This window comes from Pinus tabuliformis, chromosome 7, assembly GCF_031772625.1.
Source record: "Pinus tabuliformis cultivar Carrire ecotype Pingquan chromosome 7, CPIR1, whole genome shotgun sequence".
Classification (NCBI taxonomy): Eukaryota; Viridiplantae; Streptophyta; class Pinopsida; order Pinales; family Pinaceae; genus Pinus; species Pinus tabuliformis.
Window position 1 is genome coordinate 1,148,835,894 of NC_142293.1, and position 19,207 is coordinate 1,148,855,100.

A 19,207-nucleotide genomic window follows, 5' to 3' on the forward strand; every position below is an offset into this window, starting at 1 on the left:
TCACTGTTGCTCTCATAGTCCTTAGAATCAGGACTAAGAGGACATTGTGATACTCCAATGTTTTGAGAATCATCATCCTACGCTTCATCACCGCTGCTCTCATAGTCCTTAGAATCAGGACTAAGAGGACATTGTGATACTCCAATCTTTTGAAAATCATCATCCCGTGCTTCATCACTGCTGCTCTCATAGTCCTTAGAATTAGGACTAAGAGGACATTGTGATAATCCAATCTTTTGAAAATCATCATCCCGCGCTTCATCACCGCTACTCTCATAGTCCTTAGAATTAGGAGTAAGAGGACATTGTGATACTCCAATCTTTTGAAAATCATCATCCCACGCTTCATCACCGCTGCTCTCATAGTCCATAGAATTAGGACTAAGAGGACATTGTGATACTCCAATCTTTTGAAAATTATCATCCCGCGCTTCATCACCACTGCTCTCATAGTCCTTAGAATCAGGACTAACTAGACACTGTGACAATCCATACTTTTGAAATTCATCATCATGCTCATCATCATTGTTGCTCTCATAGTCCTTAGAATTAGGACTAAGTGGACACTTTGACACTCCATTATTTTGAAATTTTCCATCATGCACGTCAAAACTGCTGCTCTCATAGTCTTCAGAATTAGGACTAAGTGGACATCGTGACCCTCCATTCTTTTGAACTTCACCATCACATTCTTCAAAACTGCTACTCTCATAGTCCTCAGAATTAGGACTAAGTGGACATTGTGACACCCCATTCTTTTGAACTTCACCATCATGCTCCTCATCACCGCTGCTTTCATAGTCCTTAGAATTTGGACTAAGTGGAATCTGTGACTCTTTAAATTCTCCATCCCCTCTTTCATCAGTGTTGCTCTCGTAGTCCTTAGAATCGGGACTAAGTGGAAGAATTGACTTTCTATTCATAGTGGAAGGATTCCCACTATATTCATCAATATGAATAGAGTTGTTACGCGATGAAGATGTTGATGGTGTATAAACCGAAACTTCACCATCAGAGCAATCCATCACTTTCAAATAGAAAATGTTGAATGACACAAATGGAGTCTCCTGAGAGTATTATATAGCTTAAAGAATGAAATATTCCCTCCAAAGTTATTCCCTCCAAAAATTTTCGCGAAAATATTTCCCTCCAAAAGTTTGTTAGATTTATTTACCTTTATTATTTTATTCTACAATTGATTGAAAAACATAAACTAATTTATTTTTATGAAATAAATCACTAAAATTCAAATTGTAAATCACAACTTGTACATTAATTATTCTAATAGTTAAAGTATATCATATTTACTTAACAATTTCTTTTTTTTCTAATTTTTATAATATATTCTCAAACATATTAATCCCACATTCAATCCGTTGTAAAACAACTCTACAATATTCTCTCTATAATAATGTAAAACAAATTATCCCACATTAATCGTATGGAAAAACATCTTCGTAATTTCACTTATATAATAAATTTCGCTATCACTATTACTCGCCTCACATCTAGGTTTTCTGAAATTCCTTGAAAGACTCGTGAATTTGTGGAGCAGCGATATTGCTATCAACAATATATACAACGAGGAATTGTCGCAATTGAAAGGCAAGTACAATTATTTTTCCGAAATTTTCATATTAAATTACGTTAATGAAAAATATATTTTTTTTTAAATTAAAAAATTTTCCAAGCCAAATATTTTTTTTTATACCACATGGTGAATCGGTAACTGTCTAGCCTAATCTTGCTATTTACCCCACCCCGCCCGCCACACCTCCCCCCTTCTCCAACCCCTGCCCCCCTAACTCCCTCCCCCCCCCGCATTTTTTAATTTTAAAAAAAAAAAAATTTCCAACCCCACACGGCACCCGCCCCCACCCCGGCCAAAAAAAATTTCCAACCCCACCCCACCCCGGCCCCCTGCCCATCCCACACCCCACCCCGGGCCCACTCGGCACCGGGCCGACCCCTAGGTCCCCCGCCCGAGCCGCCACGCCCCCCTCCCCCTCCGGCCCCACGGGTCGCCCCGACCCCCCTCCCCCCGCCCGGCACAACCCCCCACCCCTGCCCCTCCGACCCCGGGCCGCCCCACCCTCTCCCTCCCACCGGGCCGCCCCACCCTCTCCCCCGCACGGGCCGCCGCACCCCCGCCCCCTCCCCCCTCCCCATCACCCTCCCTCCCCCGCCCGGCCATCCCCCCTCCCCCTCCCCCCTCCCCCCCTCTCCCGCCCCTCCCCCCTCCCCATCCCCCTCTCCCGCTCTCCCGCCCCTCCCCCCTCCCCATCCCCCTCCCCCTCACCCACCCCGCCCAGCCCACCCGCCTACCCGCCCGCCCCGCCCAGCCCACCCGCCCACCCCGCCCAGCCCACCGAGCCCACCCGCCCACCCCACCCAGCCCGCCCACCCCGCCCGGCCCACCCGCCCAGCCCACCCGCCCCGCCCACCCGCCCACCCCGCCCCGCCCACCCAGCCCACCCGCCCACCCCGCCCGGCCCACCCGCCCAGCCCACCCCACCTAGCCCACCCGGCCCACCCACCCAGCCCACCACGCCCAGCCCACCCGGCCCAGCCCACCCCGCCCGCCCCGCCCAACCCACCCACCCCGCCCAGCCCACCCACCCGGCCCGCCCCGCCCAGCCCACCCCGCCCAGCCCACCCGCCCGCCCCGCCAGCCCACCTGCCCGGCCCACCCAGCCCACCCGCCCACCCCGCCCAGCCCACCCGCCCACCCCGCCCGCACAGGGCCACCCCTGGGCCGCCCCGCCCCGCCCGAGGGCGGAGCGTCGATTCCGGGAATCGACGCTCCGCCCGAGGGCGGGGCGGGGCGGCCCGGGGGTGGCCCTGTGCGGGCGGGTGGGCTGGGCAGGTGGGCGGGGTGGGCTGGGCAGGGTGGGCGGGGCGGGGTGGGCGGGTGGGCTGGGCGGGCTGGGCGGGGCGGGCTGGGCGGGTGGGCTGGGCGGGCTGGGCGGGGCGGGCGGGGTAGGCTGGGCGGGGCGGGCGGGTGGGCTGGGCGGGGCGGGGTGGGCGGGTGGGCTGGGCGGGGTGGGCGGGGCGGGCGGGGTAGGCTGGGCGGGGTGGGCGGGTGGGCTGGGCGGGGTGGGCTGGGCGGGGCGGGCGGGCCGGGTGGGCTGGGCGGGGTGGGCGGGTGGGCTGGGCGGGGCGGGCGGGGTGGGCTGGCCCACCCCGCCCGCCCCGCCCAGCCCACCCGCCCACCCCGCCCAGCCCACCCGGCCCGCCCCGCCCACCCGCCCCGCCCAGCCCACCCGCCCAGCCCCCCCCGCCCACCCGCCTAGCCCACCCGCCCCGCCCAGCCCACCCGCCCGCCCCGCCCAGCCCACCCCGCCCACCCGCCCAGCCCACCCGCCCACCCCGCCCAGCCCACCCGCCTAGCCCACCCCGCCCGCCCCGCCCAGCCCACCCGGCCCACCCGCCCGCCCAGCCCACCCGCCCGCCCAGCCCACCCCGCCCACCCCTCCCAGCCCACCCCGCCCAGCCCACCCGCCCACCCCGCCCAGCCCACCCGGCCCGCCCCGCCCAGCCCAGCCCACCCGCCCACCCCGCCCAGCCCACCCGCCCCGCCCCGCCCAGCCCAGCCCACCCGCCCACCCCGCCCAGCCCACCCGCCCCGCCCCGCCCAGCCCACCCGCCCACCCCGCCCAGCCCACCCGGCCCGCCCCGCCCAGCCCACCCGCCCACCCCGCCCAGCCCGCCCCACCCAGCCCACCCGCCCCGCCCAGCCCACCCGCCCACCCCGCCCACCCCGCCCAGCCCACCCGCCCCACCCCGCCCAGCCCACCCCGCCCACCCGCCCAGCCCACCCGCCCACCCCGCCCAGCCCACCCGGCCCGCCCCGCCCAGCCCACCCCGCCCACCCGCCCACCCCGCCCAGCCCACCCGCCCCGCCCACCCGCCCAGCCCACCCCGCCCGCCCCGCCCAGCCCAGCCCAGCCCACCCCGCCCGCCCCGCCCAGCCCCGCCCAGCAATTTTTTTATTTACTAATTTATGTGTTTTTTTTTTAGGAAAATGGCATCAAGAAAAATTTCTGTGAATCTTTCTGGAGCAAGGAGTCTTAAAGGTGTATCTTCAAAAAACGTTGGTGAACGAACTCCACCTGAGCTCATACCTACAAATATGTCAACTGCTTTAAGTGATAAGAAGCTAATCTCAGATTGGAAAAGTTCAAAAGAGGTGAAATTTCCATCAAGAGCCTGGTATGTGAAAGAAAGAGAGAGCACAACTGTGAATATATATCTATACATTGATACACGCAATAATAATGAAAATTTGGAGGTGATGGGAAAAGTCATAGATATGTGTTCGGTACCAAACACTGAAGTTGTTTACGTACTTACAAAAACTGCCAAGTCACATGAAAGGATTAAATACCGACTATCATATTCATTATATGATAGGAGAGAGGTATCTACAAAGTTGTGTAAACAAATCGTAAATGATATGACACAAAACACGGTAAGTATTGTTATTTGTATTTTTATTTTGCGTTTTGAAAATGTCTCGCTATATTTTTTAACTTTGATTATATTAACATATGATATTTTGTTTGGCAGAATTTTGTTGAAAGCTGTTCAATTATGGTGGGAGGCATTCATTACATAGAGAATGATATCATGAACGTTGTCAGCCATTTTTACTCAGTGTCAGAGGAAGATATGCAAAACATGGAAAATGTAGTAATTGATGATGCTACAAAACTACATCCAAAGAATCAGAAAAAAAGGCCTCTGGTGGATAAATCTAGCAAGGGTAAACAAGTTACTTTTGAGGACGATGAAGTTGACAATGAAGCATATGTTGCCATTACTGAAGATGACATTGAAATTGTGGAAGGTCGTAAAAGACCAAAAGTAACAATGGCCAAGAATAGATCTCTTCAGAATGTTAAGACGAAAAAAAGTAGAGTTGAAGATCTTGAAGTAGTCATTACCAGCAGTCAAGAACCTAGTGAAACTTCAAAAGAAAGCAGAGAAATCATTACACCAGGAGCTGATTTAGGTGATGGCATTATCAAAACAAAACAAAATGCCATTCGACAGAATTTGACAAAGATAAACTTAGTTGATGGTGGTCGTACATTTCAGTTAAATGTGACACAAACCTATAAGGCAAGTGAAGGACAATGCCAATATCAAGTCAGAAAGCCGCATCATCTGCATGTTCACAACTTGAAGACATTGATGAGGTACAATCCATATGCTCATGTGGTTAGTTATGTGCTTCTTGTTGATCCACTTCAAGTTCCCAACAAAGAAGCATTTGATAAGTCAAAATGTTTTGAATACAATTATTATGTGCTTGGGGGGAACCATTCTGTTGAAGCTCAAAGACAATTGATGGAGGAATATCCTAATAACCCACGTTTTGAAACGATGAAATGTATCATTTATGCTGGTTTAAATGAAACAGAAGCAAAGCTAGTGGCATGGGATCATAATTCAGATAATGAATATAGGATGTCTATGACTTTGGTCCAAAAGGTTAGATTTATTCATAGTGAATTCCTAGAAAAATGTGGTGGGGATAAGATCAATATTACTACAGATTTCCGAAAGGAATGCTGTATGGAAATAGGCTATCAAATTGAAGATAAAGGCAATTCAAAAAATGGAAAAGACAACAGATCTAGCGATTTATTCAGAGGTGTTGATAACATTTTCCAATTGGCATTTAGAACTGGAGATATTTGGAATTTGATTGATGACATTTTTAGCATGTGGGAAGACATTGGCATTAAAAACCAGAAGGTCAGAAAGTCTAAGCCATTGATATGTAGCAACAATAAATCAGCGCCTGAACTGAAGCAACTTCCAGATGATATGTCCATCACGCCTTGGAGGGCGATGCAAGGAGTGAAAGATGAAAAAATTGTCAAAACAATATTATCTCGTGTGAAGTCGGGGGAATTATCATTGGAAGAAATGTCTGAAGAATTTCAAAAGTAAGTTTGCTGAATTATTTTTACTTATTTCCAGGATTATAGTTATCTTTTAACTAAAACATGTTGTTATTGGTAGTATTTGTTATACATATCAGTATATTAACTTTTTCTTACTTTATCTATGCAGTCACAAAGTTTACATGAAAATTCAGGAACAAATGGTTAAATTGTTGAATGAAGATAGTTGGGATGATGTTGTACGCAACTATCCAGATTCAAGTTCTACATCAACATTGAAAGCTTTTTATCTTGCATTTAAAAAGGTAACTTGATTTATACATTCAGTTTTAATCATCTGTGTACTATTTTTAATTTAAATTAAAACTTACACATACATTTGTTTGTTTGGTAAAAGATGAAGAAAGAAGATAATGGAGCACCAGACAATTTCAAGACTTTTATTGAAAAAATAAAGATTGAAAGACTGAGAAAGCAACGTATTAAGAATGTTGAACTTGATCCAACTCTTAATCATTTCATTTGGAATGGGCTAGACACTATTCAATATCAAGTAATACAAGGCGACTGTGAAGACATTGCGAAACTCATACCAAAAACAGATTATGCCCTCGTTATTGCAGATATTCCCCATGGTTTCAATATTCCAAACATTTGCTATGATAATGACCCTTATACTTATCAAGCTTTTAATAAAGTGGTGGCGGGATTTAAGGAAGTGACGTCATCACCATTATGGAGATTTGTGACATTTCATTCAGACACACAGTTGGCAATGTTATTGTCAAGCTTCAAGGGGAAAACAAATTCAAGGATGCAGCTTACATGGTAAGATGTTTAAAGGTATATTTGATTAATGTTGAAAAATTAATTTATGTACAAGTTAATTGAACTTTTACTATTTTATGTTACAGGCAAAAGTCAAATCTTCTTGACAATGAAGATCAACAATTTATAAATGACTGTGAGTTCATTCATATTGATAGTTGGGCAAAAGATGATAGCCATATGTCTATGATTTTTAATCGGGTGGACAAAAAGAGTCATAGCCAAATACTGACTTATGATGCTGTTGTGAGAAAACTAACATATGAAGACAAAGAAATGAAAGGAGAGATAGTTAACATTTATCAGAAACCACAATTATTGATTAACTATCTTATAGACATATGTTCAAATGAAGGAGATTGGGTTCTGGATTTATTTTCTGGCTCAGGTACGTTTTGCCACATGGAATTGAATTTCAATATGTTCTTTTTTTTAATTAATATGTCATTGTACTAATTTACTTCATTATTTTTTTGTGCTTGATAATTAGGTACAACACTAGCATGCTGCCTTCAAAAAGGAAGAAATTGCATTGCAATTGAGAAAGATCCATTACAATGCAATTTCATTCAGCAAAGAATTAATGCTCTTCAATTTCTTCCAGATGCAATGCAAGAAATTGGGTTGAAGAAAGGGGACTTTAGTGAATCACGTGTGGCAAAAAAGGCAAAGGAACCCCAACCACTATTACATGGAATGTATGGAAAGACACATATTGGGGGATTTGCAGACATGAAAGACCCATTAGAAGAGGAAAATGAGCAAAATGAGCAAAATGAAACAGAAAATATTGTGGAAGAGGACAATGATGAAACTCTAGAGGACGAAGAGTTTGGATTACGTGACATTCTTGATTAAATTTAAGTTATGCTTGTAACTCAAGCTTTGCAATGTTTTGACTTTGACATTTTATGAGAAGAATAAACACTCAATTAGGGTTGTTATACGTTCAATATTGGTAATATGTGATTTTTGCATTGATTTTTAAGTTAATCATTTTTTTTTGAAAAAAAAGTAGTTATTATTATCTTTTTGACATGAAATTCATAAAAAAAACTATTATTTGACCATTTTTAGTTAATATTTTTGTATAAAAATTGTGATTTTGACATGTTAATTCTAGCAAAAAATTATCAAAACGTTTAGTTTTTTTGTTATATTTATGTTAAAAATGGTTATTTTTTATGTCCATTGTTAAAAAATGTTGTTTTTTAGAAACAATTATTTCATGTGGATTGAAAAATTAATTAAGGGGGTTGAAAAGATGTCTAAATATGTAGATTATCTAAAATTCAAACTATCGACTTTATAATTTAAAAACGCAAAACAATAAAAAGCCCACTAAAAAAAAAAAAAAATTAAGATAGAGAACAAGAAAATATGAATACAATGACGACTTCAAAAACTATCAAATTTAGAAAATAATTTTTTACATTTCACACACTAGAAAATTTAAAGTCAAAAAATAGGTCTTTTAAAAAAAGGGTGTGATGCAGAATACACATTTTTAAAAATCAGGATGAAAATCACTACCATTCACCGAGCCTCACCCACTTAATGCACATGAAAAAAATTAAAGTTCCAAAAAGCATGTTCTTAAAAAAACATGTGTATTCTGCATCAACACTTTTGAAAATCGGGTCATTTTTTTTCCACCTCTACAAAACGGGTAACAGTATCAGTTCCCGTTTCAAAGTTTACATTGTTTTCTATGTGTAACAGATAAGAGAAATATAATGGGACTAAACTGGAACTTCTACTTAATCCCTTTCTTGATTTCTCTCCCCCTTGACAGAACTTGCAACTCCTCCCTGTACTTAACCCGCTTGGAGAGTACCTACACAAGTACAGCAACAAAGAACCGTCAAAGCATAGTGATCTATTACAACATAAACATTACAGAATCAGATATATAATGAACAAATGATAGCATTCACAAATGATAACATTCACAATTGCAAAATCATATGGAAGAAAACTTGAAGAACTTTATTAATAGAAGGGAAAATTAAAACCCAGTTGTTTGATCCAGCATCATCCTCCCAGCTTCAATCCCCCTTCACCTCATGAAATAGCAAGATCACACCAGCAATACAATGCTCTTTCCTCAATTACAAACTATCAGCACTTCCTTGCAATTCACAATATTCCAGCCTCTGGATCTCTCGAATAAGGGATCCATTTATAGATATGTGCAAGGGTGTGAGTCATCCATGGGGTTTGATTAGTGTCATTCCACTTGTTACATTTGGTTCCATAAGAGAAGGGATAACTAAATTTTATATCCCTTATTCATCCTTGGGCGAATTCAGAGAGGCAAGTGGCATAGGAGAAGTTTCTAGAAGATTCCATGAGCATCCACTTAGCAAACTATCATGAACATTTGTCCATCCTCACCCATCACACCCTATAGAAGGTCTAAACAGTATGCATTGCACCCTGGCAGTGTACCACTTAATATGCATTGAACTTTGCCAGTGGAGCAGTTAGTATGGTTCAGTTAAGGCAATTTCAAGATGGTTTCTCAGATGGAACTTTTGGGGAATGATGTCATCAGATGACTAAGCTCTTTTAGGGTATGAAACAACTCTTTTAGGGTTTGATGAGCCCTAGTTTATTGACATATAATTTTGGGGTTGATGTGCCCAAATATGTCTATAACAAACCATGAATGAAAATCTTTACGACGAGAGTAAGAAGGTTTGGAAAGGAAAATAGGTATAGGATGAACAAGTACAAGATGAGCAAGAAAATAACAAAGGCAATAAGGTCCCAACAATTATGCTTTCATGATTCGTAACGACTTTTGAGGAATCAATAGTTGCTTCGGTTGATGACTCGATTCAAGATGCTCCATTAAATGACATACTATTCTGAATAATTCAGCGTGTTGACTCCTATAAATTTGAAGATGAGGAGTCGATGAAACAGTATATGACACAATCGTACGATTGAAAAATAGGTAGTTTGAACAAGATGGAAGTTTCATTACATGTTCACGGGGAGAATAATAGTTGAAGTATTACAGATTCAAGAAAGGAAGTGCTGACAAGAAATCTCTATGTGAAAGAGGATCAAGACAATCTAACGTTTATCGAGATATCTCAGCAGGATAAAGGAATATTCATATATCAAATCAACTACATCAGGAAAATGCTCAAGAAATTCAAGATGGAAGATTGCAAGCCTATCCCTACCCCCATGGTATAGGTTACAAGAAGATTCGTCAATAGATGTGGACCAAAAGTTGTATAGATCCAAGATTGGTAGTCTCCTGTATGTGTCAGTCTCCCTCCCATATGTGATGCAGGCAGTTTGACAAGTAGCATGATTCCAAGCAGCACCAAAAGAATCTCATATTGTTGGCGTCAAAATAATTCTTTGATACCTTAAAGGTACAGTGGAATATGGTCTATGCTATCCCAAATGAAATGATTTGGCTATCCAAGCTTATACAGATGCAGAATCGACAGGAAGTGTTGATGATCGTAAGAGTACCAGTGGAGCAGTGTTCTATCTAGGTGGTTTCCTTGTCTCATGGTTAAGTAAAAATCAGTCTTCAATCTCGTTATCCACAGCGGAAGTAGAATACATCACGGAAACAACTTGTTATACTCAAGTTCTCTAGATGAAGAAAACCTCGCAAAATATTCAAGTTAAGTTTGATGAACCTATTCCCATATTTTACGATAACACTACTGCCATCAGTATCTCCAAAAATCCTATGATGCATTCCAAAAAAAGGCACATTCTGATCACATATCCTTTTGTTAGAGATTTGGTCACCATAAAGAATATCAAGCGTGAATATGTTGGCACAAAGGAACAAATTGTTGACATATTTACCAAACCATTACCTCGTGAAGAATTTGAGTATCTTTGCGAAAATCTTGGGATTCTCCCAAGTTCTCATTATAATATTTCTCCTATCTAACTAAGTATAAAGGGGGAGTGGAGGTGTGTACAGGTCTGTAGGATGACAGTTTGTCAAGGGTAGTTACCCATTGCTATTGATGACAAAGGGGGAGAGAAGGTAGTAGTTTTGTCTAGGTAAATCCTCTCTGCGGACAGAGATGATCCCTCTAGCCCAATGAGTGGAACTAGCAACCTACGTGACAATATACAAGACACTTTCCTAAATTACAATCGAAATAAGAGAAGAGGAAGATAGCCTACCTCGTTCTGATGCTATAACACACTCCTTTGTTGAAGACCTCGAGTCGATTTCTCCTAAGGTTCAGCTCTACCGCTCACAACACTTGGATACGTGCACAAGAGATCAAAGACAAAACAAATAATAAAACTACAACAAGAATAATCGAAAGTAATCCACTTAACAGATCAAGGAGCACTAAGATAAATGATAAATTAACAAAAAAAAATTATGTAAAGTTAACCAGAAGTTGTGTATATTAATGAAATAAATGAGGAAGCATGCAACCAAGCCTTGATGTCAATAAGCTCTCCTTGAGTGAATGTCCAAGTCCAAGCTCAAGCTCTCCAAACACTCCTTCTCCAAGCCAAATGAGTAGCATGTAAGCATTATCTTAGCATAAGGGTGCAAATAACCAAAGACCAACCATTCGAGAATGGGAGAGGATGAATATATAGGTAGGGAAAGGGAGTTAGGATCTCTCCAAAGATAGGAGAAGGGCATCATCTCAAGGAGGTATCTCATAGGGATAAGATCAAAGGGAAATATTGGGAGAATTCGACCACATCCACACCGAACAACCTCCAGCTCGTCGTTCTGGAAGCCTCTAGATCATGAAGCTTCTTGTCCTATTTGGAAAACTTGCCTGTTAGGGATTAGTGCAAGTATCAAAGTAAAACATGTGCTGGCAGTGCAAGGCCAATATAGTGCAACTCACCATCAGCACTAGTTGCTAGTGTCAAGGTCGCACTAGTCTTGAAATTAGGGTTTTAGAGCTTACTTCCTTAGGGAAGGCCTAATGCATGTTTCCATCAGTGTTTTAGTGAGGAACTGAATTGTATATCAGGATGGGTACACTGCATGATTGCCAAGTTTCAGGCACTTTAAGGTATGACACAGGGAAGTGCAAGAGGCGTGAAAAAATACTATGTAATAGATGCCCCCTAAAGCATGAAGGAAGAATAGGGAGTGATGGCTGAGATGATTTTTGATCTTTTACAAGGATGAGAAAAAACACTACTAGGAGACATGAAAATCAAGGACGCATATACATAAACATATTTGATATCAAAACATGAATCCACGGTATGGACACAACCACCCAGATAGAGAGGACAATGTGAAAAGATCCACATATGGGCGCAACCATCTGAATGAAAAGGATCATCTGTAAGTCTAATATCCAAGGTATGGACGTAGCCACCTGATGTAGAAGGATCATCATCATGACAAATATAAAGTCCCACAATATGGTCACACCCATTCATATAGAAGAAACATGTGTACAATCATGAACAATAGATAACTCCACATGACCTGAGTCATATCAGACAAAACTCATGGCCTTGCGCTCCATCCCAACCCAATCAAAGTACAGATTCTAACATGTGAATGAATGTATCAAAGTCGAACATGCTAGAAAACCACATGATTACCGTCTAATGATGTGGACCATTAACAGGCACGAGAGAAACCACCAATAATGACAATGGTCCTCAACATACGACACTACAATCAGTGAATGTGAAAATGAAGCTGAAGTCGAACACTCGATGAATCATCTGATCGAAGGCCAAAGATGAAAGCCTATCGTCGGATGCGAAGAACTTGACATTAAGGCATGCAAGCTCTAAGGTACTGAAAGGGAGTTTCTAAGTCATCTTCTTGGATAATGAGCTGAATTCGACAGGAAGTGACCCATCGAAGGAGGGCCATAGTGATTCCCTCATCATTGACACGAAACAAGGAATAATGTTGAATAAATGAGTATGATCCAAGACTGTGTAAAAATGTCAGACAATGTATAGGTCGTAAACTGCAGATAGGACTTCTCTTGAACATATTGGCGACACGACTCTAAAGTGTGGTAGCATTTGACTCAACATAAGACCAAGGGTCATGATGATGAAGTGGAATCATCAAATTAGAAATGGATCACCCAAACACGGAAGGACAGGTGACTGATGAGGATATCCCAAATCTAACACGAGAAACATATGAATGTCATGTTCAAGAGTGACATGCTGCCTATACAAGAGATTTTTCACTTTCATTTTTCCCCACTATTTTTAGAGAGTACCCCAATTATTTTTAATCACAAGCTTGAAGGGGATATCATATTCTTTTCATATAAGTTCATTCTTTGAATGAATCCATTCTAGTAAGTTTTACGAGTCTTAGGAAGGAGAAACTCAGTCTCATCATTGTGACAAGTCTTTCACTCTTTAATTTTTACAAGTCTGACAAAAGAAAAAATTGGTGGCATTTTAGCGAAAAAGAAAACTCCATCATCTCCCTTTTCGTAATTTGTCTCTCGAACCCGAAAAGGTAGAAAACAATACGGAGAGAACCTCTTGACCATATAGACCAAGGTGTTCCTTTTTCGTAAATAGTTAATCCCAGCCTGAAAAAGGGGTAAATGTATACTAAGATGATGTCAATTCATTTAATTTAACAAGTTCGAAAAGACAAGTACTTGGCAATCTTTTCATTTTTCAAGAGTCAAAAAAGAGCTGAAAGATGACTCCACCTGGAAGAACGAGTGGTATAAAAAGATAGAAACAAGTTCCGGTGATGATGGAACTACTCAAAACATGTAAAGGTCAAGAGACTGGCTAATAAGACCACTCATTTCATATGTTCCTCAAGAAAGGGTAAGAAAACCAAGTGAAAGAATATGATCAGCCAAAGAGATGGTGACCAAGGCTCATCTAGCAAAAATCAGTTGATAAGAACCACAATCACGAGATGTAAAAAGGGAAATGGTTTCATTTTTACACAAGATTGAAACATGAGAAAATATGCTTGACTATACTTGAGGATGGTTTCATTTTTTTCACAATCTTGAAACATGGGAAAAACCCATGCTTGGATTTGGTTTCATTTTTACATAATATTGAAGCAAATATAAACTATGCTTAAGATAAGTTTCCATGCCCCCAGCATAATGACTCAATTTGAGGTACATGCCCACCCCAAGCTTCATTTCATTCATCTAAGTAGACTACCAGTCACTAATAGGTGGATGGAATGAAGGTTCACTTACGAGATCAAGTGAAAGACTCGACTGGGATTTTACGAGATATAATCAAACACTCAAATTGGAAGGGGATTTGTTTCATTTTTTAATGAGCTTGACACAGGAAAAGAACCATGATCATGACACCTATTTCATTTTTTAACGAGGTTGACATAGTAAAAGAACTATCCTCATGGCCATTGTTTCATTTTTTAATGAGCTTGACACAAGACAAGGAACTCTACTCCAAAGGACCTGATCACGGAAAAAAATAGGTCATGGCTTCCAAATGGTTCTCATTAGATGGGAAAATAACACTATGGAAGGAATACATGTCCAGGGATCCAAATGAAAAGTCGGGCTCCAATGTCCCTAGTACATGATGTACAACATCACCTACTAGATCATCAGTAGATGTGGGCATAGAACAAGTGGCCATGTAATTAACCTACGGCAGGGGTGATACCGCTTGTATATAAAAACCATTTAGGGATGATGGTTATTTGGGAGTTGATTCAGGACCAATGAATGTAATTTGACTAATAATCACAATGCTTCCTTCATGCGGGAAACACATCACTCAAAAGAGGGAAGAAACAAGAGATCCCATGATGTAAACATAGTCACAGCCAAGGAGTAGATTAAAATCTAAAGGGCCTTGGACAACCATCGTGTCTATATAGACAGTCTTCCTTCCCAAAGTAATAGGTAACTTAGGAAGGATCCCTAATGGTTGACTGGTTCCTTTGTTAAAGGCTAACAGATTCTAGGTGACGGGTACAAGCTAAGGAGAACCTAAAGCTCTCCAAGCAATTGAGGATAGGATGCTAACAGATGCGCCCTCGTTTATGACTATGCTAGGTACAACCATATGGTAAGCTTGTACTGTAATCTAGAATGGCACATAATATGGAAGACGATATCCTGTCAGTCGACTCAAATCAAAAGAAGTGGCCAAACTACTTGGAGGGGGTGTCATAGGAACGTGAGAGCTCCTCTCTTTCTCTATGGGAACATGAGAACCACTCCCATGCACCTCAGGAATGGGAACATTTCCCTCAAATTCATTTGAAACTAAAGAAACCAGAAGAACTTGAGTAGTATGAGGTTCACTCTCGACCAAAAAGGTACTTTTAACTAAAGGTGGAGTCAAGTTTACCATTTTCTCAACCAATGGTTTGTCAAGAACAGACTCATGAGAATCACTTTCAAAGAGAGCAAGGTTGACCAAATATGACTTTTGATCAATCACTAGATCAACTAGTGAAGGATCAGGGGAAAGCTTTTGATACCCAAATGGAAGACAAGGTTGAGAAGTTGTAAGCTTTTACAAATCTTTGGAAGCTTCATCCATAAGAGGAAAAAGGTGAATGGGATGAGTACCTTCACACAACATACAAGGAAATTTAACTTTTCCCCTTTTTTCCCTAGGCCTTATTATTACTAGTTGAGGGTTTGTCACCAACATGATCTCAAGAGGCTGATGAAAAAGGTTTATGTGAACCTGTGGACCACACTTCTAAGACTTTGGGAATACCAGGACAATTTTGAAGAAGGTGGTCATCCTTACATAACATGCAAGGGAATTTTACTTTCCAGTGCTGGTTGGAAGATTTTTCTACATCAATTGCATCAGTAACAATAATTGTTTGGTTGCCCCCTTGCTTATTTTGCTTCTTCTTAATCATCCTCTTCTTATTATTCTTAGCTTCCTGATTACTAGAATCCAGACTTTCACCAAGTGAAGAGGAAGAGCGTGGTGAAGAAATAGACGAATAAGGCGAGGGGTCAACTTTAGTATCAACATGATGTTGATGTTCTTTAGGTGGAGGAGAAATCGGTTGAAAAGAAATTTGGACACTCAAAATCACCGAGGCTAAAAATAACCAAACTAGCAAGCCAATGGTCAATCTAGGAAGGGACAACATTTCCATATAGGGAGAACCAACATTTCCAAAAGAAGGAAGAGGACTAGGATTCCCATTACGGGAGTTTCCTTGGTTGGTAGACTCAGGAAATGTTGTCATTGATATCAACCTAAGATCTACTAAGGAGTATTTCCACAAGAAGGATGTTTTTCCATGGTCAATTAATTGATTTTAGAAATTAACAAAACAAAATAAAAAAGGGGTAATCTAAGCAAAAGGGTTTTCCAAGTATCCGTGAACCGCTATATACACCTTAGCCTGAACCAAGGACTTAACATACGGTGGCCAATCTTCCCGAATATTATGTTAGGTGTATCACGTTTACAAGGTGGTTGATTCAATTACCTGTGGATAAAGGATAGCAACCTAGTGGGGTCTCCCAATATATTCTCGATGGTATGGGAAGCACAAGTCTGTGTTAGCAATGTCTAATACATAACCATTTGGTGAGAACGTTCCCATATACTTGTCATACTAAAGTGCCTTCGATATACCCAAAAGTATGGGATAACCTTCGATATACGTTCGTACTGGAACAAGATTTCACCCCCATGATACAATGCGGGTAGTTAACGATAGCCACTATGTTTAAAGACGTCCAAACACGTCTCTAGCCTATACCTCTAAATGTTTGCATTAAATTCCAAATTCTCCTTAACTTAATTGAGGTAAATTTTAGGTTTATCTTGAATTAGGTTTCAATTTGATGGCTCAACGATGTCATAGGAATTCCAATTATGCAACTAAATGATAAAAGTGAAATATTTTCATTCGATGAAGGCTAAACTAATGAAGAAAGAGAGACAACTAAATAATTCATCAAACAAGCACAATGCATCAAAACAAAACTCTTTATCGTCCAATGAAAAATGAAAAAACAAAATCTAATCTTCCATTTTCACTAACAAATGCAATTCCAAAATGAAATCCTATGACAAACGAAAATCACTTTCCTTTCGCTAAGATGCACTATTATTTTATGCTTTCCTTTTCACTTTTATTCAACAATGCAAACTAATGCAATGAGAAAAGGAGAAAATACAATCCAAAACAACTAAAATGAAACTTTCATTCACTTATGGTTTCGAATGCAAACTGTTTCAAAAATACTTAAATGAGGAAATCATTCACTTTTCTTTTTGAAACATAGATATCAAAAAAGAATTTACTTTCAGTCCTCCCAATGCATGGAACTGTAATCTATGCTTGACAATGGAACAAAATCAATCTTCAAAGCATCAAAATGACTCAATAGTAATGAAAATTACTTCATAATCACGAACCGAAAGAAACTCGAGAACGAAGTCCTGACTACAGTAAGACTCCTAAATGGAAATAATCAATATCAAAGAGGAAAACTCCTAAAGTGAAGTGTTAGCCTCCTGTTGCAACAGGGTATCATCTTTCATGATTGACATTTTTACATGGCAAATATGTCATACTTTGCAAGCTGCAGTATTCCATATTTCCAGAAGAGACCAAAGAAGAAGCCATGAAGTGTGCTGATCCAAATGCCACTGTTGCATCCCATTTTGATGAGTTGTTCCAATTTTGAAGAATTTCTTAAAGGGAGGTCCAAACAGTCTAATCCTGGTCTCCCTAGGTTTCAATTTCGTGTTGTAGAATATAGAGAATGATATCTGTCCAAACAGTCTAAGCTTGGCAGATTTGTAGATAGGTAGAGAAACTAAGGGACCCAACTGTTTAATCTGGGCCCTGGCAGAAATAAGTGTAGATTTAGATAGAAAAAAGAAAAAAAGAAAAAAGAAAAATTGCAAACATGGGTCTGCAAGTCTAAGTGCACCCAAAACAAAAAGAAGAAAAAATGTTAGGACAGTAGGCTGGGTAGGTAGCTGTTTGGTGGCAGAATGATAATTGATGATCAGTTTTGTATCTCACAATGTCTTATCCTTTCAGATCATAGTTATCAGGCAGTTTTGCATTCAAAGGAGGTACTCAAGCTAGAACTCACTAACCTCCCCTTCTTCTCATTTCCCCCAAGTCACTTACTAACATCCCCCAAGGGGTCAAGGTCTGCTTGAGCCTCTCAGTTTCATCATTTCCATGACATTCGCCTTCGTGAGGATCTGCTTCACTCAAGGACTGCTCACTCATCATATGTGAGCCTTCTTTTCCCCAACAAAGCCTAAGGTCTCATACCTTAGCGCCCTCTTTTCATCTCCATATTAACTATTAACTTTATTATATAACTCCCTAACAATTTTCCCCTTCCTCTATTAAAATCATGTATATAAAACTCCCCTATGTAAATACCCCTCCCTGGAAATATAGCCATATTTCCTATAAGTCCGGGAAATCACAGTCCATCTGGGGCTATCTTTAGCCCATTCGAGTCATTAAGGAGCTAGTCTGACATCAGGTCAGCTAGTAACCGCTTCCCTAGCCCTAAAACCCCTCTAAAACCCTCAAAACTCCCTATTTCGTACCCAAACCAATGTTTTGTACATAAAATCCTAAACCCGCGCACTTTCAACCCATATTTTACCCCTTACCCTAAGTCCCAACTGTAAATATTGATCGCGCCCGTTTTAAAAAACCCCAAAACCCACTTTCCCTAAGTCATAACCCACCGCGCGCATTATTAAAAAAGGTATATTCTTGGAATATTACCCCGCCATTATCCCCGCCGTATTTCCTTTACCGCCAGCCGTCTGATCCACAGCCCCGCAGATCTACGACTGGCGGGCCGTCCCACCTACAAAGCGCCCGAGCTTTAGCGTCCGGGAGATGGGCGGTATTCCCGCCATACTCCCGCCACGCGTCAGGCGTTGGGCTGTGGCGGAGACCCCTCCCCCGAGACCGCCTTTGCCCATAAGCGGTGCGCCACAAAACCGCTTACCACCCGTGACGTCACATCCCACGTCACCCCCCTGCACAATCCCTGCTTACGTCACCCCTTCGTCCAGTCACCCGATGAGTCACCTGCCTGCGTGGCCTTCCTGCCACGTCACTGCCACGTGTCCTTGCCACTGTACTTGCCACGTCATCATCTGTACGTGATGACGTCATCCCACCATGTCGCCCTGCTGACATCATGCTTACGTCACCCGCCGTACAATGTCACATCATGGTGACGTCATCAGCACTTTTTGGGCGCAAAGGCGCGAAAGTCGCACTTCGGAGCCTCGGAATCCAATTCTGAGGCAGTTTTTGATGAGCGATTTGCGCCTAGCGCAACTAGCGCAAACTGCTCATTGCAGGATTTTTTAGGCCGAAATGGAGAATCTTCAGGGAATCTTTAGGGAATCTTCTCATCATGCAGCCCCAGGAAGCCCGAAAAGGCGCAAAAATGATCTGTTTTCTTCACACAGCATATCAAAAGGAGCAGAAGACAATTCCAGAT

The 19,207-nt window shown here is 42.4% G+C and overlaps 1 protein-coding gene across 1 annotated transcript in view; it reads left to right on the forward strand.

The window, feature by feature from the left end:
* The first annotated feature begins 6,541 nt into the window (after positions 1–6,541).
* Positions 6,542–19,207, forward strand: part of LOC149251557 (uncharacterized) — a 43,907-nt gene continuing 31,241 nt past the window's right edge. The window contains exons 1-2 of the mRNA XM_089453923.1: positions 6,542–6,743; positions 6,830–7,131. Coding sequence (XP_089310049.1) covers positions 6,691–6,743; positions 6,830–7,131 — 355 coding nt within the window. The 5' untranslated portion in view covers positions 6,542–6,690. The remainder of the gene's footprint in view (positions 6,744–6,829; positions 7,132–19,207) is intronic.